General features: G+C 42.2%; 3 protein-coding genes across 3 annotated transcripts in view; all 3 read left to right on the top strand.

The window, feature by feature from the left end:
• Positions 1 to 102: 102 nt before the first annotated feature.
• LOC118229536 (tripartite motif-containing protein 35-like) lies at positions 103 to 18,170 on the top strand. The gene is made up of 11 exons (XM_035421569.1): positions 103 to 734; positions 2,786 to 2,872; positions 2,958 to 3,188; positions 4,373 to 4,395; positions 11,711 to 11,722; positions 14,803 to 15,214; positions 15,992 to 16,087; positions 16,173 to 16,403; positions 16,767 to 16,789; positions 17,116 to 17,234; positions 17,644 to 18,170. The coding sequence occupies exons 1-11, from the start codon at positions 330 to 332 to the stop codon at positions 18,168 to 18,170; spliced, it is 2,166 nt and encodes a 721-aa protein (XP_035277460.1). The 5' UTR covers positions 103 to 329.
• On the top strand, positions 4,458 to 6,351 carry LOC118228927 (zinc-binding protein A33-like). Its single transcript, XM_035420516.1, has 2 exons — positions 4,458 to 4,987; positions 5,390 to 6,351. Exons 1-2 carry the CDS (start codon positions 4,795 to 4,797, stop codon positions 5,908 to 5,910), a joined length of 714 nt encoding a protein of 237 aa, XP_035276407.1. The 5' UTR covers positions 4,458 to 4,794; the 3' UTR covers positions 5,911 to 6,351.
• A 2,746-nt stretch (positions 18,171 to 20,916) lies between the features above and the next one.
• LOC118229535 overlaps positions 20,917 to 21,893 on the top strand; it is a 41,295-nt gene continuing 40,318 nt past the window's right edge. The window contains exon 1 of the mRNA XM_035421568.1: positions 20,917 to 21,879. Coding sequence (XP_035277459.1) covers positions 21,478 to 21,879 — 402 coding nt within the window. The 5' untranslated portion in view covers positions 20,917 to 21,477. The remainder of the gene's footprint in view (positions 21,880 to 21,893) is intronic.

Raw genomic sequence — 21,893 nt, 5'->3', positions numbered from 1 at the left:
ATAATGCTGCCTCCTGCAGGAAGTGCTGTTTGATAATCAGGTGTGTCTAACAGGAAGAGCAAAGTAAAGTTTCTCACAAGTAAAGCTTTAGTTACATCGTGGACCTTTTAAAAAGATTCTAATGTATGTTTTCCAGAATTTAATGAATTTCAGAAAAAAATATATTGGAGGGAAAAACAATGCGAGACTGAGAAGAAGAACAGAAATTAGAGAGATTTTAAAGAGGCTTTTTTTACCTGCCGTTTGAGTAACAGCAGTGAGTGAAACTGAAACTTAAGCTACTGGATTTAGCAGAAATCATTACTGAGCTCAGAACAGACTGAGACAGAATGGCGTCTGGATCTTCTCTCCTGGATGAGGAGCTCTCCTGTCCTGTGTGCTCTGAAATCTTCAGGGATCCTCTTGTCCTGAGTTGCAGTCACAGCTTCTGTAAGGCCTGTCTGCAGCAGTACTGGGAACAGAAGGGATCTCGGGAGTGCCCAGTGTGCAGGAGAAGATCTTCTATGGATTCACCTCGCCCTAACCTGTCTCTGAGCAATATCTGTGAGGTGTTCTTAAAGGAGAGAAGTCAGAGAGCTAAAGCAGGATCTGAAGTGCTCTGCAGTCTGCACAGTGAGAAACTCAAACTCTTCTGTTTGGAGGATCAAATACCCGTCTGTGTTATCTGCCAAACTTCAAAAAAACATGAAAACCACAAAATGCGACCAGTTCAAGAGGCTGCAGAAGAGTATAAGGTAACTGTCAGATAACATATTTCACATTTTACCATTTTTTATGGCTTGTAAGGATTTTCAGTTTACACATAGTATCAAATTGTGTGTGCTTTGTTCTTTTCTTTTGTAAATTCATTGGGATTAAAAATGATTGGGATTTAATGAAAGAATTGTATAAACTATCCGTAGTTATCAGGCATAACTGCAGTTTGAGCTGTATACTATGTGTCACATGACTAACACAGAGAGACAAGAGGGCGGGGCAAAGCCAGTGTCAGACGTCAATCAGTGGAGGAACTTTTTTTTTTTCACTGGGAGGGCACTGATGTGTATGGGTCTAGATGGCAGTGTCATATTTGAAGTTCTAAAATATCAGTTATGGATACCATATACTATCTATTTCTAGAAGGCTGCTCTGTGTTAATCATTTTCTGGAAATTTCTGTGTCTGTCTCAGAGCGTTTCTCTTGTTCCCTCCGAACGGCCTCACATGTCAGATGCTCTTTAGAGCTTGCATGTTTATGAAAGCCTTTGTTATATTCAACAGCATGCTTCCAGCTGCAATGTCCCTTCATTTTAAAGGTTGAATCAGCATTTGCACACAATTTGAATTTCCCACAAGGGAAACAGAAACTGCATCTGCTTTTACTGTGTATTCCAGTCAGTCTCTCCTGTGCCACCAGTCACTTACAAAAGACCATTTTCCCACTAAAAATGAGGCTTAGATACTTGTCCTCTTTCACCTGGTCAGGTTTATCTCTACTAAAATCCTCTGGTGGAGTTTGCAGTGGAAGTTTCTGGTCCAAATGTAGTGCTGCTGGAACCTGATGTGCTCCTGCTAGCTAGTGAAGCTGGAGGGGAGCTGATGTCATTAGCTGAATTAGCTGGATAGAGTAGCATAGCAAGACCAGCAGTGTCACTGACTTCATTTGAGGTTGTAGATCCAGATGCTGTAGCTTTGGCACGTATCGGTGGTTCTGTGTGTGAATGAGCAGATCCAGTAAATTCTGAATTATGTCCTGTTGTGGATGGGGCAGGTAGAGCTTTGAGCTGTTTTATAACATCCATTTTGTAAAGTAAACGCTGCCAATGCTGAAAATATCCCTTAAACTGACAGGGCCTGTGAAATCTGAGTAGGGGAGGGGGTTGCCATTTTACAGGATTTCATGTAGTTTTAACCACTGAATTTCAACGCCCATTTGATGATTAAGTGTCAATTAATTATTTTTCATTGGCTTAAAAAAAAAAATTAATTTCTGGATTAATTCCAATTATATTTTAATGCACTGTGTTCCCTGGGGTAATGCATTTTGTTCTTTTTTTCACCCTGTAATGAGATGAATAGCAATAAACACAACTTTAAAAATCTTTTCATTTTAATTAAGTGACTGTAGTTATAATGATAGCTACAGTCCTAGCACAGATTATGGACAGACTATATTTATAAACAGATTTTGTCAATTAATGCAATATTTTGCAACAAGTTCACTTTTTGGCATAATAAATGTTGTCTGTAGTAAATGTAATCTCAACATAAAATAAAAATGAAGAATTGATTACTGTTTGTGTAAAACGAATAATCATTACACCTTCCTTTATGTATGATTTAATGTCTGCATAATTGAGCATTATAATTTTTTTAGTCAGAAATTTTATAACCAGCTCAAACACATATTTTGTTTTCCAGTATTTTCCTACATAAAATTATTACATTCATTTTACATTTACATTACAGGCATCTTATCCAGAGCAACGTACAACAAAGTGCATAACAGTAACCAGGGACAAGTGTGTTGAAAACCCTAGAGGGAAGTACAGTTCCAAGTGAAGGGAACAACCGCGTAGTTTAACTTGGGCCCTGTAGGTTAATCTGTTGAACATAAGCAAAAGCAGCAACAAAACAGTGTATGCAAATAATACAAGCAATAATTTAACAAGTAGGCATGAGACATTCATGCAGGGAAATTGATCATTTTTGGCTTGTATACTTTCTGCTCTTGTGCTGTCTATGTAGGCAGTGAAGTTTACTGTCAGTCTGTGTTCTCAGTAAAGTATGGACTCAATTTTTTCCAGGAGAAACAAAGGACTGCACTGCAGGAGAAGCTAAAAGCCTTTAATGCAGTGAAACTAGACTGTGATCAAACAGCAGAGCACATCAAGGTACTGTACTGAGGCCTTTAAATCACTGTTTTGAAAATGCAGCGCTGGATTGTGCTGAAATGATGGTGAATAATGTTTATTCCAGAGCCAGGCCCAGCACACAGAGAGACAGATAAAGATGGAGTTTCAGAAACTTCAGCAGTTCCTAAAAGATGAAGAGGCAGCTAGGATCACTGCACTGAGGGAGGAAGAGGAGCAGAAGAGTCAGCTGATGAAGGAGAAGATTGAGAAGATGACAGAAGAGATATCATCCCTTTCAGAACAAATCAGAGCCATAGAACAGGAGCTGGGAGCTGAAGACGTCTCATTCCTGCAGGTAAGTCATGTGTCATAATCACACGTAAAACATGTTTATCAATATACACTCCTTGGCAAAAAGAAATGGGCCAAGCCCAAAATAGCAAAATATTAAGCTTTTAATGGTCTAAACAACCACTCATTGGTCAGGAAATTAGCAAGAATTAAACAAATAGATAAAGTAACTTAGTATAGGATAGCTTTTCCCTTTGATTTCTTTAAATGTTTAATCCTTGTGGGTAAATTTGCGGACAGCTTTTTACAGAAAGAAGAGTCAATGTTGTTTAATTCAATGTTGATGGCTTCAAACAGATGATGAGTAGTTGAAAAAATGTTTTCTGAGGTCTTGAATTCTGCAGTCAGTTTTTGGAAGCTTTTTTCCTGTCTTTGAGAACTGTAAATTTCAGCAGGTGGTCATCCCTGCATGATGAGGCTTTGGGCCTTCTAGATCCTTTCTTTCTGGCAACATTACCTGTTGTTTCAAAGCGTTGACCTATTCTCTTAATAGCTGATAGAGAATTAGGGATTACCTCTGCCTTTAGGGTCTTGTAAATTTCAGAATAGCTACAGTTGGCCTGACGAAGACCAGCTATGCGGTTTCTGACAGCAACCTCTGCATGATATTTTGCTTTTTTTGGAGCAGATTATTTCGCTCCTTTAATATGGGTCTCACAACACTGCATACTGTAGATCTCTCTCTGCTCTATCAATCCTGGTTCCATTTAAGAGCTTGTTATCAGGCCCTTGATGGGCTGCATCAGGTGTGGCAGATAACCAAATAATGACTAATCTTTTAAGAAATAAAACATCCCAGAAGATATTTTTGGAAAATATTGTACACGCAGACATGTGTTGGTTTGAATTTTACATCAAACATTTTAATCATTATTATGATTTTACCTTTGCGTACAAGAAGACTATATAAGTGAATTTCCCTGTTTCTAGCTTTTTCTCAAACAGTTCACTGCAGCAAAAGTAAACGAGCAAATGGTGGCACAGGTCTCAGGAGTGCATTTATTTAATTCTTAATAATTTCCTGACCAATGATTTGTTGTTAAGACCATTAAAAGCTTAATATTTTGCCATTTTGGGCTTGGCCAATTATTTTGCCCAGGTGTGTACTCATTGGAACATATTGCATTGATACAGTTTTAATAGTCTGCTTATTGATTATAGTGATAAACTCTTATTCACTTATTTCAGAGCTACAAAGACGTGGAGAAACGGTATGTAAACTCCTGCCTTATTCTCGATTCAATCTTTTAATCCTCTCTTCCTTCCTCTCTTCATTATAAATATGAGGGGTAGATCACTAGTACTGTAGCATTTCATGAATAATGAGTGAAATGGGACCAGATGGAAAAATTATAAAAAGAATATTACATTCATACCTAAATTAGTTATCTGATTTAATTATACAATGATTGTCTGTGTATCATGTTAATTATATAGATAAACATCATTATAATCATCATACAAATAATGGGTAAAAAATGTGCTTTTCCCCGCATGCTCCTGTGTGTGTCCCTCAGTGGGGTCGGGCTGCTTCATATCTGGCAGCCAGTGGGGCTGTGTGGCAGAACGCTGGGAGGGATGGAGCCATTTTCTTATAGAATAAAGATCTGATGTTGCTACTGATGATCTTCTATGGTAATGAAGCCAAGCCCACAGTACAAGTGAGTCCTGAATATTATTGCAGAGCCCAGTGCACACTGGCGGATCCAGAGAAGGTCTCAGGAGCGCTGATTGATGTGGCCAAGCACCTGGGCAATCTGAAGTACAGAGTGTGGGAGAAGATGCTGGGGACTGTTCAATACAGTGAGTACTGGGGGCAGGGATCTCCACATTATCACTGTACAGGGGGAATCTTCAGCATCCTTTCCACAAGCTGATAAAGCCAGTCAGAGTCATTTTGGTCCTGTCTGTGTAAGAGCCCTGGAGTGAAGAGACTGAGCACTAGTTCTTAATCTCACTGATTCTCATAATAAAATGCTGCTTTAAGAGTGATAATGTATTTTAGGCGAAGAACAGGCTTGGCACCCTCTTACAATGATTATGCAACATGGAAGTTATAAATATATTGTTAGCTTTTAGTTCTGGTGCTTCTCTCCCACATGTGTCTCAGACTTTAATGGTAGTTTATGTCATTATGAGCCCATTGTTTTTGATGGTTTTCCTTTGTGCAGATCAGTGCTGACGTCTCATTCTCTGTCCCTTCAGCTCCTGTGACTCTGGACCCAAACACAGCACATCCCAAACTCTCACTGTCTGAGGATCTGACCAGTGTGAGACGCAGTGGTGAGAATCAGCAGGTTCCTGATAATCCAGAGAGATTTGATAAGTGGTGGTTTGTGCTGGGCTCTGAGGGATTCAGCTCAGGGAGACACTGCTGGGATGTAGATGTGGGGGGTGATGACTGGGTGGTGGGTGTGGCTAAAGAGTCCTTCAGCAGGAAAGGGGATATGGATCGGAGTCCAGCAGGAGGAGTGTGGGGTATAAGACAGCGCAGAGGGACATACACAGCCATGACATCCCCACCTACAGCCCTCACTGTGCGGAGGAAACTCCAGAGGGTCAGAGTGCAGCTGGACTGGGACAGGGGGGAGGTGTCATTCTCTGACCCCAGTACCAACACTCCTCTCTACACTTTTAAACACTCCTTCACAGAGAGAGTGTTTCCATTCTTCCGTCCTGTTTCTCTGCAGATCTGTCCACTGAAGGTGTCTGTAAGAGTGGAATAGTGCTGTGGTTTGTGGGCAAGGATCAGGTGACCAGACTACTTCTTTCACTTTGACAAGATTAATGAACATATTTGCAGATAATATCTTTTACAATATTTTATTGAATCAATTATGAAATATAGATCCATTTCTGCAGCAGTTCATGATGAATATAACTTTGAAATCTCATGATGTTGCAGTAAAAATCAGGTTAAAAGAACTGCATTCCATCACATCTGAGCAGGATTCATTAAAATATTTGCCGGTCAAACAGCATCAAATAAAAAATATTATTTTATTTGAAACGTTCTGTAGTGTTTCCATGAGAAGTGTCTAATTTCTTTTCACATAACTTCCCAATGTTATCACTGAGTAATAACTGTGCTATATGGTGGTAGTGTAAGTGTGTGGGTTTGTGTGTAATCAGTTGAGATGTAATAATAAATAATAAATCCACCAGTGGAATCACTCCAGAGTGCTGCTCTTTTTCTGACCCGTCACCAGTGTGTCTCCCAGGTGTGTGATGAGGTAAGTCTCTCTCTCCAGTGCAGTATGAACACAGACAGAGGCAAACACGCCCCTCATACGCTGGGTTTGGGTTCAGTTCAAACTCACATAAGCTAATCTGAGATCAGCTGAGTTATACTGATTAGCTAAGTACCCTGCTTATGCTGTGAACTCTGAGAGTGAGTTTGCGATTTTTACCTGAGCCTGATAAAACCGGACCAGAGCCTGAGGGTTTGGGTCGGTTCGGATCCTAATTCTGCCTGTTTCTATTGGGCTGGTTGGGGTTTGGCTCTTTGTAGCTGGGCCTTTAAAGTTTGAGCACAGAGCGCTGTGTGAGCTGGATGTCAGTTGTAGGCCAGCGAGTCTAAGCTGAGCTCTGTGAGTGACAGAATGGACGCCTCAGAGCTGGGGAGAAAGAAGTTATAGTCAGGGGAGAATGAAGTGAGGCAGCAGCCATCGAACGGAGAATCCCAGGTCTGGACAAACTTTTACACGGTTTTTGATCGAGCTGCAGACGAAAGCGTGGGGTTCGTAAAATGTGAATTCTGTGATGCCCTGCTTAAGTATGGGAGCCGTGAAACAGGAGCATCAGCGTTATGACAGTATAATGCACAAGCCTGCCGCTGTGCACCATCAACTGATCTGATCCAGACATCAATCACACCTTTTCTGAACAGAATATCAGCGATACCCCAAACCACGGCGTGTCTACTGCACTAATGTACTTATTAAAAGTCAGGGTCAAACCAGGTTCAGCTTCCAAAACGCTGCAACACGCGGGCTCTGGTCAGACTCAGGCTGAATAGAATGTGGGCACATGTTGGGTCAGGCTGAAGTTTTTGGGCCCGTTTCAAGCTCTAGTCTGAGAGTGAGGGAAATGTCTGTGGTCATACTCACTCTGTCCACTAGAGGGCGCCTGAGGCTGTGCTGAGGTGTTGGATGAAGCCCTTGCTCAGGTGGAGTGAGAGAGTTTTTAGTTTTTTTAGTTTAGATTATTTATTTGACGATTCACTTTAAAAGGACAATTACATGGTTGCAAACACTAATGTACATGCACAATTAAAAGAGCATCAAGGATAACACAAAAAGTCACAAGACTTATTTCCATTGTGGTCCTTGCTATACCAAACTTCTGCAACTTCTGCTGCAAAACTGTCAAGGTTTGTGAAAGAAATCAGCAGTGTCCATTTGCTGGGGTGCAAGAAATAGCAAAAACCGCTTCAACCCAATCGTGCCATCGTGCGAGGAAGGCGTGATTTGTCTTGATTTAAACCAGTTAGGATGTAGCTTTTTCCACCCCAATGCTGAAATTTACATTGACAAGTGAGCTGCTTTAAGAAGTGGCTTTCTGTGTATTGTTTCTGGAAAAGTTAGTATTTTCTTCTTTGTATGATTTGTCTGGGATTTGCTCGGCCAAAGATACAAAAGTCCAAGAGGTGTCGACTGTCCAGCGCAGCAGCAAACGTTTCAATCACGTGCTTTCATCAGTGCTCTAGACCACCTGTTCTACAGCACAACTCTCTCTCTGCTCTGAGTCAGGATTTATAAAGAGGAATGGACTGTGGACGCAAACTCTGGATCTTTGTTTGAATCGTGTTTATAAGGGAGGGCGTGTGCTTGCCATTAGCTGGAGAATAAGATTCCATTTGGACTAACCCGTCAGAGAGCTGACTAAACCAGTAAGAACCGGGCTGGTGTAAAACTGCTGGCAGATCAGCCAATCAAACCTCAGTGGTACAATGCTGCCCCCTGCAGGAAGTGCTGTCTCTGACAATCTGGTGTGTCTAAGAAGGAAGTATAGTTCCTCACAGGTGGATGCTTTAGTTAAATCAGGGACCTTTTACTACGATTTCAATCTATATTTTTCAGAAATACAGGATTTTCTGATAACATAGACAGAGAAAAAATACCAAGACGAAGAGAGATTTTAGTCTAATTTTAAAGACAGTCCTTAGCTTCAGTTTCCTGTGACAGCAGTAAGTTAAAGTGAAACTAAACTACAGATTCAGCAGAAGCCATTACTGAGCTCAGAACAGACCGAGACAGAATGGTGTCTGGATTTTCTCTCCTGGAAGAGGAGCTCTCCTGTCCTGTGTGCACTGAAATCTTCAGGGATCCTGTTCTCCTGAGTTGCAGTCACAGCTTCTGTAAGGCCTGTCTGCAGCGGTACTGGGAACAGAAGGGATCTCAGGAGTGTCCAGTTTGCAGGAAAAGATTTAAGCAAGACCCTCCTCGTAACCTGTCCCTGGGGAATGCCTGTGAGGCGTTCTTAAAGGAGAGAAGTCAGAGAGCTAAAGCAGGATCTGAAGTGCTCTGCAGTCTGCACAGTGAGAAACTCAAACTCTTCTGTTTGGATGATGATGAACCCATTTGTGTTGACTGTTTAAAAGAAACGCACAGAAATCGCAACTTATGTCCAACAGAGGAGGCTGCACTGAAATATAAGGTAAGTAAATAACTCACTCCTTCATTTAAAATACAAAGAACATGACAATTAACTCACAAATAATGATCTGACTACTTAAAGTTTAAAAGCAAACAGATTATTAAATCAATACAACTGTAATTAAGTAATTAAATGATAATAGTTTACTTTTGTCTTTTTTCTACCAAATTGGAAAAACGCAATATAATGTCTACCGGCTGACAAAAAGGCAGATTAAAAATGAATAGTTTGTATAGTTTGCAACGATAATATTCTAGCCATACTGGCATGTCCCATCATAGAGTATTGTCAATGCACAGACATGGATCTCAATGCACACATTAGTTATACACAAGCTGTGACCTGAGTCTCCATTCTGGCTCCCCTCTCTCTGATCAGGCACTCTTGTGCTGTCTGTGTGGGCAGTGAAGTTTACTGTCAGTCTGTGTTTTCAGTGAAGTGTGGACTCTGTCATTTCTTTCCAGGAGAAACTCAAAATTGCACTGGATGTACTGCAGGAGAAGCTAAAAGCCTTTAATGCAGTGAAACTAACCTGTGATCAAACAGCAGAGCACATCAAGGTACTGTACTGAGGCCTTTAAATCACAGTGTTGAAAATGCAGCTTGTGATTGTGCTGAAATGATTGTGAATAATGTTTATTCCAGAGCCAGGCCCAACACACGGAGAGACAGATAAAGATGGAGTTTGAGAAACTTCAGCAGTTCCTAAAAGATGAAGAGGCAGCCAGGATCGCTGCACTGTGGGAGGAAGAGGAGCAGAAGAGTCAGATGATGAAGGAGAAGATTGAAAAGATGACAGAAGAGATATCATCCCTTTCAGAACAAATCAGAGCCATAGAACAGGAGCTGGGAGCTGAAGACATCTCATTTCTGCAGGTAGGTTATGTGTCATAATCTCACATAAAACATGTTTGTCAATATAGTCAGATATGAATATATTGCATTGTTGCAGTTTCCATAGTCTGAGCATTGGCTATAGTTATAAAATAAACTGTGGTTCATTTATTTCAGAGCTACAAAGATGTGGAGAAATGGTATGTAGACTCCAGCCTTTCTCTCTATTCAATCTTTCAATTTACTTTTCTTTCTCTCTTCAGTTTAAATGTGAGGGGTAGTTTACAAGTACTATAGCATTTCACCAATGATGAGTAAAATGAGACCAGATGGAAATATTCACAAAAGAATGTAAAATTCATACCCAAATGTTAGAGTTAGATTACAGATTAGATTACACAATGATTACATTTATATTATGTTAATTATAATGATTAACATTGTAATAATTAAAAGAACATCATTATAATCATGATACAGATAAAAGGGCATCAATGATAGAATACAAACTTCCCCCCTCCTGTGTGTGTGTGTCCCTCAGTGGGGTCGGGCTGCTTCATATCTGGCAGCCAGTGGGGCTGTGTGGCAGAACGCTGGGAGGGATGGAGCCATTTTCTTATTGAATGAAGATCTGATGTTGCTGCTGATAGTCTTCTATGGTAATGAAGCCACGCCCACAGCACAAATGACTCCTGAATATTATTGCAGAGCCCAGTGCACACTGGCGGATCCAGAGAAGGTCTCAGGAGCGCTGATTGATGTGGCCAAGCACCTGGGCAATCTGAAGTACAGAGTGTGGGAGAAGATGCTGGGGACTGTTCAATACAGTGAGTACTGGGGGCAGGGAGCTCCACATTGTCACTGTACAGGGGAATCTCCAGCATCCTTTCCACAAGCTGATGAAGCCAGTCAGAGTCATATTGGTCCTGCCTGTGTAAGAGCCCTGTAGTGAAGAGACTGAGCACCAGTCCTTAATCTCACTGATGCTCATAATAAAATGCTGCTTTAAGAGTGGTAATGTATTTTAGGGGAAGGACAGGCTTCGCACCTTCTTACAACGATTATACAACATGGAACATATACAAATATTACCTTTTCATTCTGGTGCTTCTCTCATGCATGTATCTGAGGCTATAATGGTTGTTTTAGTGAAACCCAGTTCATATCATCAGGAGCCCATTGTGTCTGATGGTTTCTCTTTGTGCAGATCAGTGCTGACGTCTCATTCTCTGTCCCTTCAGCTCCTGTGACTCTGGACCCAAACACAGCACATCCCAACCTCTCCCTGTCTGAGGAGCTGACCAGTGTGAGACGCAGTGATGAGAGACAGCAGGTTCCTGGTAATCCAGAGAGATTTAATGAGTGGCCGTATGTGCTGGGTTCTGCGGGATTCAGCTCAGGGAGACACTGCTGGGATGTAGAAGTGGGAGATAAAGGTTACTGGGTGGTGGGTGTGGCTAAAGAGTCCATCAGCAGGACAGGGGCTGTGTATCTGAGCCCAGAAGGAGGAGTGTGGAGTATACGGCAGCACTTCGGGGAATATGCAGCCCTGACCTCCCACCCTACAGCCCTCACTGTGCAGAGGAAACTCCAGAGGGTCAGAGTGCAGCTGGACTGGGACAGGGGGGAGGTGTCATTCTCTGACCCCAGTGACAACACTCCTTTCTACACTTTTAAACACTCCTTCACTGAGAGAGTCTTTCCATTCTTCCGTACTGGTTCTCTGCAGATCCATCCACTGAAGGTGTCTGTAAGAGTGGAATAGTGCTGTGGTTTGTGTGCAAGGATCAGGTGAACAGGCTGCTTCTTTCACTTTGATTAATGAGAAAAAAATATCTATTACGATGTTTTCTTTAATTATTTAAAAATATAGATCCATGTCTGCAGCAGTTCATGATGAATGTCCCTTTGTAACCTCATGGTGTCAATGTTGGAACTGGTTTGTGTGTAATCAGTTGAATTGTAATAAATGCACCAGTGGAATCACTCCAGAGTGCTGCTCTTTTCCTGACCCGTCACCTGTGTGTCTCCCAGGTGTGTGATGAGGTAAGTCTCTCTCTCCAGTGCAGTATGAACACAGACAGAAACAAATTCTCCCCTCATACGCTGGGTTTGGGATCAGTTCAAACTGAATTTAGCAGATCAAGTGAGAGAAGTGGATAAGCCCAGTGCCCCCTGGATGGTGCTGTGAACTGAGAGTGAGGGAAATGTCTGTGGTCATACTCACTCTGTCCACAAGAGGGTGCTGAGGTGTTGGATGAAGTCCTGACTTTACCAGGTGTGTGCAGTGAGAGAGCACTAGGGCTCCTGTCTCACCTGCTACTCTCAGCAGTGTGGCGGTTTGTGGTTTTGTGTGATTTTGTGGGTTGCTTGTGGTTAGAGGATCAGTTATAGAACAATATAACGTTAGTGTGTAAGAGAGTATGAGTGTGTGTGTGTGTGTTTGTGTGAGAGAGAGAGAGAGAAAAAGAGAGAGAGCGTGAGAGTATGTGTGTTTATGTGTGTGTGTGTGTGTGTGTGTGTGTGTGTGTGTGTGTGTGTGTACTCTGTCCTTCAGACTGTGACAGGTTTGTGAAACCCATCGACTAGCAGAGGAGCTTCAGCTCACCACATTACCCTGAGTACAGAGGAGAGACTGAGTCTCAGAGCACTGCAGGGTGATCAGAGCTTTTCCCTGCTTACCTGCATCATGGACCAGCACTGCATGGTCACTCATATGGTTCATATCATAGAAAAGAAAGAGCAAAAATCCATCTTGTAACATAATTTGCTATTTATTATCATCATCATATAATGACAGTTCTTTGTATCAGTATATGAGAAAAAGCAAGAGGTCTGCACGGGCATGAAACTGAAGCCTTGACCCGGCCTGTACCCAGGACCTTGAGACCCAACCCGATCAAGTCCGACTGGTGCCGTCAAATCAGAAACCCAAACCTGACCTGAAAACGAAATCGCTCATAAACACAGTTCTGCAATGCTTTGCTTGGCTGCTGTGCGCTTGAGTTTTAGTAATAATTAGTATGCAGCAAAAGACTTATATTTAATTTCCATATGGGTTCGTAAACAGTAGCTGCACAGCTTATCAAAGCATGGCAGCCCATCAGCAGAGCAGTATGATAGGCTAATAAACCACTTGTCTTATTAGTTATCAGGCACTGTGCACATCCAGTTTCCAGTCAGCCGGCTTACCAGGCCCATTTGCTTAGCATATCTGACTGGTTCCTTAGCTGTTAGGTCGCTAACGCTACACTCGGTTAAAACGGCGAAATCAAAACTGTTTAAAGCGTGCGTCTATTTTTTTTGGATTTCAGAAATATAAATAAGTTCACCGCAAAGACTGCACTGTTACAAATTTAAATTTTTCTAGGCAATTATTAGCTAGCATGGAAGCCGGTGTGACGAGATAGAAATTTGGGTCCGAGGGGGGATTTACACCTGTACCTGTCATTAGGCTAAAGGTCCCATAGGCTAACATGCTACCCAGTGCCCTGTGAGCTACTAGTGAAATAGCCACTGGGGTGGCAAAGTTTTTTTATACGTGCACTTCTATATATGTCCATTTTGCTTTTGTATCTGATGTTTTCATTGGCTGGTGTAGGTAAATGTCCAATGAGGAGACACATTCTTTGTGACTGTAGCATTTTTGATGATGTAATTGGCAGGAAAAAGAAGAAGGAAAAAGCACAAAATGCCCTAAGTTTGGGGCTTTATTGTGTGGATGTGTGAAGATATTTGTGAATTCTGCCTGTTGAAATGAGTTCAGTCGGTACAGAAATGATAGTTTTTATGGGCTGAGAGTCTGTGGTCATCGTGGTTATTCCTGTAGGGAACCCTGAAAAGTTCCAAACTCTCGGTGCTGTATGGGGCATGCCGCCCTGCCAAGGCGTAACTTGGCGGATGGAATACCTGCCATCCCAGTGTGTCTTATAAAGTTTATTCTTTTCCCTCACGCGCTCCTGTAAGGCTTCCACTGGGGTGACTGCTTTTTAACCGAATTTTCCTCACCTTTAGAATTAATTTACATTGTGCCTCAATAATAACCCTTTTGAATCTGCCCCACATTTCATTCACAGTATTGCAATCGAGAAGTTGCACCCAGTCTATACTACTTAAATTTGCTCCCATCTTGTTAAAGCTGGCATGCCTAAAATGAAAAGTTCTAGACTCAGAGGAGGGCCTCTTACTTTGCCCAAATACATTAAAACAAATTGCAATGATCCCTTGTCCCAGGTGGCTCCATTACCTCTACAGAGGCATTACACAGCACCAAATCCAGAACTGATTTCCCTCTTGTAGGCTGACTGACATACTGTGCCAAAAGGGTCATTTACAACATTAGACATTTTTCCTCATTCTTCCTTCTTTACTTTATACTTGTCCTGTCTCCAATTCCCAGGTAATTTAGGAGTAACTGAAATCACCCGTAGATGTCTGAAGGTGTGTGTTGTGCAGATCCTTTGGTCTACATTCTGAACCACAGCTCAGTCAAAGACAAAAAGTTCAAGAGGCGTTCACCCTCTGTCCAGCACAGCAGCAAAGGTTTCAGTCACATGCTTTCATCAGTGCTATAATGACCTACTCTAAAGCACAGCTCTCTCCTTTAGCTTCATCAGTGCTGTAAGGACCTACTCTGAAGCACAGCTTTCTCCATTACCTGGATCAGTGAGGATATTATAAATAGGAATGGACTGTGGAGTCCAACTTTGAATTTGTGTTTGTATCATGTTTGTAAGGGCGGGTGTGTGCTTGAGATTCGCTGAGGAATGAGATTCCTCTGATGAACAGGGCTGGTGTAAAACTGCTGGCAGATCAGACTCTCAAACCTCAGTGTTACAATGCTGCCCCATACAGGAAGTGCTGTCTCTGATGAAGAGGGAAGTACAGTTTCTCACAGGCGGACGCTTTAGTTACACCAGCGACCTTTTAATACGATTTCAATCTGTATTTTTCAGAAATACAGGACTTTCTGGTAAAATAGACAGAGATAAAATACCAAGATGAAGAGAGATTTGAGTCTAATTTGTAAGACAACCCTTAGCTGCAGTTTGTTGTAACTGCAGTAAGTAAAAGTGAAACTAAACTACAGATTTAGCAGAAGTCATTACTAAACTCAGATCAGACTGAGACAGAATGGCGTCAGGATCTTCTCTCCTGGAAGAGGAGCTCTCCTGTTCTGTGTGCACTGAAATCTTCAGGGATCCTGTTCTCTTGAGTTGCAGTCACAGCTTCTGTAAGGCCTGTCTGCAGCAGTACTGGAAACAGAAGGGATCTCGGGAGTGCCCAATTTGCAGGAGAAGATCTTCTATGGATAAACTTCCCTTTAACCTGTCTCTGAGGAATACCTGTGAGGCATTCTTAAAGGAGAGAAGTCAGAGAGCTAAAGCAGGATCTGAAGTGCTCTGCACTCTGCACAGTGAGAAACTCAGACTCTTCTGTTTGGTGGATCAAATACCCGTCTGTGTTATCTGCCAAACTTCAAAAAAACATGAAAACCACAAAATGCGACCAGTTCAGGAGGCTGCAGAAGAGTATAAGGTAACTGTTTTTCTGTCCTGAGAATTTAGACTTTTAACATTTTTGTTTTCATTACTTGTAAACAGACTTAATTTGCTTGTAAATTATTGGTGATTAAAAAGTTTGGCCTGTTGTGCTGTCATCTACTGAACACTTGGTGAAGCTTATCAAACAGCTGAAATGAACACAAAAAACATTTTGTGTCAGAAATATAATATTGAATTAATAATTATTTTGAATTACTAATGAAGAAGTTACTGTATTTCTAAAGGGTTATAATGATCCAAAAAGCAGCCATTTTAGTAATCAGGCCGTGTCACATGACTGACAGAGAGACAGGAGGGAGGGGCAGGAGTGTGGAGACATTCTCAGAGATGTGCTAGGGAGCAGTGCTCAGCATGGGACAGTAGGGTTGAAAGTTCATGGCTCAGATATATGTTTCTGACACAATGTGGCATTAGAGGGCAACTCACTGTTAATATGTCAAATGTAACTCTAAAGATACAGCACATTAAACTTATTCATTTTAAAACTATTGCTATTAAATTTTGCCAATAAGAACAGAACATGAGTGTTTCAATTCTCTACTGTCATGCCCGTTTATATGGCATGACCTGTCACAGAGGCAATGCACTGAAATGTGTCTCAGTGAACACATTACATTTACACAAGCTATGACCTCTATCAGTCTCTATTCTGGCTCCCCTCTGTCTGAACAGGGGCTCTTGTGCTGTCTGTGTAGGCAGTGAAGTTTACTGTTTGACTCTTTCTTTTGTAAAGAGTGCAATTCCTTTCCAGGAGAAACTCAGGACTGCACTGGCTCCACTGCAGGAGAAGCTAAAAGCCTTTAATGCTGTGAAACTAATCTGTGATCAAACAGCAGAGCACATCAAGGTACTGTACTGAGGCCTTTAAATCACAGTGTTGAAAATGCAGCGCTGGATTGTACTGAAATGATGGTGAATAATGTTTATTCCAGAGCCAGGCCCAACACACGGAGAGACAGATAAAGATGGAGTTTGAGAAACTTCAGCAGTTCTTAAAAGATGAAGAGGCAGCCAGGATCACTGCACTGAGGGAGGAAGAGGAGCAGAAGAGTCAGATGATGAAGGAGAATATTGAGAAGATGACAGAAGAGATATCATCCCTTTCGGAACAAATCAGAGCCATAGAACAGGAGCTGGGAGCTGAAGATGTCTCATTCCTGCAGGTAAGACCTGTTCACTCTGTGTGTGCAGTACTCTATACAAACTGCTGTTAATGCTAATACACATTAATGCGTAGAATATAATATTCTCTAAACCACTTTTAAATTTAAACTTGCTAATATCATGAAAACATTTCATTATCAAGCAGAAGAATTGCAGTCTCCTTTTTGCAGGCAAAGTTTGATTTAAAGTTTCTCATCATTCTAGATCCACACACTGTACACATATTTAACTATGATAAAACAGCACATTTATTTTTCTGTGTCATGTGTTATATCTAAACCATGTTCAGCAACATACAGTCAGATATTACTGTGGTTAATCTTCAGCATTGGCTAAAGCAATAATAATTCACCCTATTTCAGAGTTACAAGGACACACAAAACAGGTAAGAAACTCCATTCTCTGTCATCAGATTAAATATCTAAAGTAGTTTATTAGCCCTGTAGTGTTCAGTGAGGTACTGTGGAATGTGTTTGCAATGTTTCTCTCTCTATAATAATTACTGCATCATTAATAATGACTATATATAGAGGGAGGTTTTTACAATATTAAAGTAATGAAATGAATATTTACCTCTAATATAAATCCCCAGAACGCTGGGAGGGATGGATCCATTTTCTTATAGAATGATGATCTGATGTTGCTGCTGATAATCTTCTATGGTAATGAAGCCACGCCCACAGCACAAGTGACTCCTGAATATTATTGCAGAGCCCAGTGCACACTGGCGGATCCAGAGAAGGTCTCAGGAGCGCTTATTGATGTGGCCAAGCACCTGGGCAATCTGAAGTACAGAGTGTGGGAGAAGATGCTGGGGACTGTTCAATACAGTGAGTACTGGGGGCAGGGAGCTCCACATTGTCACTGTACAGGGGGAATCTTCAGCATCCTTTCCACAAGCTGATAAAGCCAGTCAGAGTCATATTGATCCTGTCTGTGTAAGAGCCCAAGAGTGAAGAGACTGAACACCAGTCCTTAATCTCACTGATGCTCATAATAAAATACTGATTTAAGAGTGATAACATATTTTAGGGGACAGGCTTTGCACACTCATGCAATGATTATACAACATGGAACATATACAAATGTTCTTAGCTTTTAGTTCTAGTGCTGCTCTCTCACGTATCTGAGACTATAACGGTAGTTTATTAAAACCCAGTTTATATCATTAGGCTCATTGTGTCTGATGGTTTTCCTTTGTGCAGATCAGTGCTGACGTCTCATTCTCTGTCCCTTCAGCTCCTGTGACTCTGGACCCAAACACAGCACATCCCAGACTCTCATTGTCTGAGGATCTGACCAGTGTGAGACTCAGTGATGAGAGACAGCAGGTTCCTGATAATCCAGAGAGATTTGATGAGTGGCCGTGGTGTGTGCTGGGCTCTGAGGGATTCAGCTCAGGGAGACACTGCTGGGATGTAGAAGTGGGGGATGGAGGTTACTGGGAGGTGGGTGTGGCTAAAGAGTCCTTCAGCAGGGATAGCGCTTTCAATCTGCGCCCAGAAGGAGGAGTGTGGAGTATACAGCAGCTCTATGGGAAATACGAAGCCCTGACCTTCCCACCTGAAGTCCTCACTGTGCAGAGGGAACTCCAGAGGGTCAGAGTGCAGCTGGACTGGGACAGGGGGGAGGTGTCATTCTCTGACCCCAGTGACAACACTCCTCTCTACACTTTTAAACACTCCTTCACTGAGAGAGTGTTTCCATTCTTCTGGCCTGGTTCTCTGCGGATCTGTCCTCTGAAGGTGTCTGTAAGAGTGGAATAGTGCTGTGGTTTGTAGGGCAAGGATCAGGTGAACCGACTGCTTCTTTCACTTTGATTAATGAGATAAAAATATCTAATTCGATGTTTTCTTTAATTATTTAAAAAATAATGATCCATGTTTGCAGCAGTTCATGATGAATGTCCCTTTGTAACCTCATGATGTCAATATTGGAATTGATTTGTGTGTAATCAGTTGAATTGTAATAAATGCACCAGTGGAATCACTCGAGTGCTGCTCTTTTTCTGACCCGTCACCAGTGTGTCTCCCAGGTGTGTGATGAGGTAAGTCTCTCTCTCCAGTGCAGTGTGAACACAGACTGAGACAAATTCTCCCCTCATACGCTGGGTTTGGAATCAGTTCAAACTGAATTCAGCAGATCAAGTGAGAGAAGTGGATAAGCCCAGTGCCCCCACGTGGCGGTATGAACTGAGAGTGAGGGAAATGTCTGTGGTCATACTCACTGTGTCCACAAGAGGGCGACAGAAGCTGTGCTGAGGTGTTGGGTGAAGCCCTGGCTCTACCAAGTGGAGTGAGAGAGCACTGGGGCTCCTACCTCACCTGCTACTCTCAGCAGTGGGGCGGATTGTGGTTTTGTGTGATTTTGTGGTTTGCTTGTTGTTAGAGGATCAGTAGAATAATATCACATATTAGTGTGTGAGAGAGTGTGAGTGTGAGTGTGTATTTGTGTGCGTGTGTGTGTGTGTGTGTGTGTGTGTGTGTGTGCACTCTGTTCTTCAGACTGTGACAGGTTTGTGAAACCCATCGGCTAGCAGAGGAGCTTCAGCTCACCACAGTACCCTGAGTACAGAGGAGAGACTGAGTCTCAGAGCACTGCAGGGTGATCAGAGCTTTTCACTGCTTACCTGCATCATGGACCAGCACTGCATGGGCACTCATATGGTTCATATCATAGAAAAGAAAGAGGAAAAATCCATCTTGTAACATAATTTGCTATTTAATATTATCGTCATATAATGACAGTTCTTTGTATCAGTATATGAGAAATAGCAAGAGGTCTGCACGGGCATGAAACTGAAGCCTGAACCCGGCCTGTACCCAGGACTTTGAGACCCAACCCGATCAAGCCCGACTGGTACCGTCAAATCAGAAACCCAAACCTGCCCTGAAAACGAAATCGCTCATGAACACAGTTTTGCAATGCTTTGCTTGGCTGCTGTGCGCTTGAGTTTTAGTAATAATTAGTATGCAGCAAAAGACTTATGTTTTATTTCCATATGGGTTTGTGAACAGTAGCTGCACAGCTTATCAAAGCATGGCAGCCCATCAGCAGAGCAGTATGATAGGCTCATTAACCACTTGTCTTTCCGGTTATTAGTTATCAGGCACTGTGCACATCCAGTTTCCTGTCAGCCGGCTTACCAGGCCCATTTGCTGAGCATATCTCACTGGTTCCTTAGCTGTCAGGTAGCTAACGCTACACTCGGTTAAAACGGCGAAATCGAAACTGTTTAAAGTGTGGGTGTTTTTTTTTTCGGATTTCAGAAATATAAATACCTGACATTTGTCCGAAGGTCCCATAAGCAAACACGCTACCCAGTGCCCAGTGAGCTACTAGTAAAGTTTTTTTAAAACTTTAAGCTTTGAAGTTTTTTTAAAGTTTGTTTTTATTGGCTGGTGAAGCTAAATGTCGAAGGGGGAGACGTATTCTTTGCGGCCCTGGAGAATGTTTGATGATGTAATCGGCAGGAAGAAGATGAAGCAGAAGAGGAATAAGGAAAAAGCGCAAAATCCCCTAAGTTTGGGGCGTTATTGTATGGAAGTGTGAAGATGTTTGTGAATTCTGTCTGTTGAAATGGGATCAGAAGGGACAGAAATTATAGTTTTTATGAGCTGAGAGTCTGTGGTCATTGCAGTTATTTCTGTAGGGAACCCTGAAAAGTGCCAAACTCTCGGTGCTGTATGGGGCATGCCGCCCTGCCAAGGCATAACTTGGCAGATGGCATACCTGCCATCCCAGTGTGTCTTATAAAGTTTATTCTTTTCCCTCATGCTCACCTGTAAGGCTTCCACTGCACTGGCTGCTTTTTAAACTGACTTTTCCTCACCTTCGAATGAATTTACATTGTGCCTCAATAATAACCCTTTTGAACCTGCCCCACATTTCATTCACAGTATTGCAATCAAGAAGTTGCGCCCAGTCTGTACTACATAAATTTGCTTTCATCAGTGCTGTAAGGACCTACTCTAAAGCACAGCTCTCTCCTTCAGCTTCATCAGTGCTGTAATGACCTACTCTAAAGCACAGCTCTCTCCATTAGCTTCATCAGCGCTGTAATGACCTACTCTAAAGCACAACTCTCTCCTTTAGATTCATCAGTGCTGTAATGACCTACTCTAAAGCACAGCTCTCTCCTTCAGCTTCATCAGTGCTATAATGACCTACTCTAAAGCACAGCTCTCTCCTTCAGCTTCATCAGTGCTGTAATGACCTATTCTAAAACACAGCTCTCTCCATTACCTGGATCAGTGAGGATATTATAAAGAAGAACGGACTGTGGAGTCAAACTCTGAATCTGTGTTTGAATCATGTTTGTAAGGGAGCGTGTGTGCTTGAGATTATCTGGGGAATGAGATTCCATTTGGATTAACACATGAGAGAGAACTGACAGAACCTGAAGAACAGGCCTGGTGCGAAACTGCTGGCAGATCAGCCCACTCAGACCTAAGTGTTACAATGCTGCCCCCTGCAGGATTTGCTGTGTGATAATCAGGTGTCTCTTAACAGGAAGAGAAAAGTACGGTTTCCCACAGGTGGGCGCTTTAGTCACATCAGGGACCTTTTAACATGATTTCACTCTGCATATTTCACAAATAAAAACATTTCTGAAAATGTCGATGGAGAATAAATTCTTGACTTTGAAGACGAAAAGATAGGAGACTAATATAAAGACAGTCTTTTGCTGCAATTTTGTGTAACAACGGGAAGTAAAAGTGAAACTCAATAGCTGATTTAACAGAAGCCATTACTGAGCTCAGAACAGGCTTGAACACTCGTGGACTTAGGACTTACTTTGTTTAAACAAAGTAAACAAACAAACGCAAATATTTCCCCTTGGCTCTCACGGGGTAAAAATAAATTAATTACTAAGACTTTTCAGGAAATTGTCGACTCGTCGTTTTCTTGGTCTTGGTCTCGCTTACGTTTTCACTTCTCATCACAGCCACGTACTGTGGAAAGAAGCGATCAGTAACGCAACCCGGTTGTATGTGCCCAATTAAGCAGTAGACATGGACCTCAGATCGCCCCGATTTTCTCTCGCAGACCAAGACCTGCTACCGGGACAGAATGGCGTCCAGATCTTCAGTTCTGGAAGAGGAGCTTTCCTGTCCTGTTTGCTCTGAAATCTTCGGGGATCCGGTTGTCCTGAGTTGCAGTCACAGCTTCTGCAAGACCTGTCTGCAGCAGTACTGGGAACAGAAGGGATCTCAGGAGTGCCCAATTTGCAGGAGAAGATCTTCTAAGGATATACCTCCCTGTAACCTGTCTCTGAGGAATGCCTGTGAGGCGTTCTTAAAGGAGAGAAGTCAGAGAGCTAAAGCAGGATCTGAAGTGCTCTGCAGTCTGCACTGTGAGAAACTCAAACTCTTCTGTTTGGATGATGATGAACCCATTTGTGTTGACTGTTTAACAGGAACACACAGAAATCACAATTTCTGTCCAAGAGATGAGGCTGCACTGAAATATAAGGTGTGTAAATAAAT

The sequence above is a fragment of the Anguilla anguilla genome, chromosome 6, assembly GCF_013347855.1.
Source record: "Anguilla anguilla isolate fAngAng1 chromosome 6, fAngAng1.pri, whole genome shotgun sequence".
NCBI lineage: Eukaryota > Metazoa > Chordata > Actinopteri > Anguilliformes > Anguillidae > Anguilla > Anguilla anguilla.
The sequence above is the reverse complement of the archived record's forward strand: the minus strand, read 5'-3'. Positions and strand labels throughout refer to the sequence as shown.

Bases quoted from the DNA above. Each gene is read 5' to 3' on its own strand.
- LOC118229536 (XM_035421569.1), top strand. From the start codon at position 330: ATGGCGTCTGGATCTTCTCTCCTGGATGAGGAGCTCTCCTGTCCTGTG. The intron at 2,873-2,957 runs GTACTGTACTGA...TGTTTATTCCAG, and splicing joins AAACAGCAGAGCACATCAAG to AGCCAGGCCCAGCACACAGA. The intron at 17,235-17,643 runs GTGAGTACTGGG...CTGTCCCTTCAG, and splicing joins GCTGGGGACTGTTCAATACA to CTCCTGTGACTCTGGACCCA.
- LOC118228927 (XM_035420516.1), top strand. From the start codon at position 4,795: ATGTTGCTACTGATGATCTTCTATGGTAATGAAGCCAAGCCCACAGTA. The intron at 4,988-5,389 runs GTGAGTACTGGG...CTGTCCCTTCAG, and splicing joins GCTGGGGACTGTTCAATACA to CTCCTGTGACTCTGGACCCA.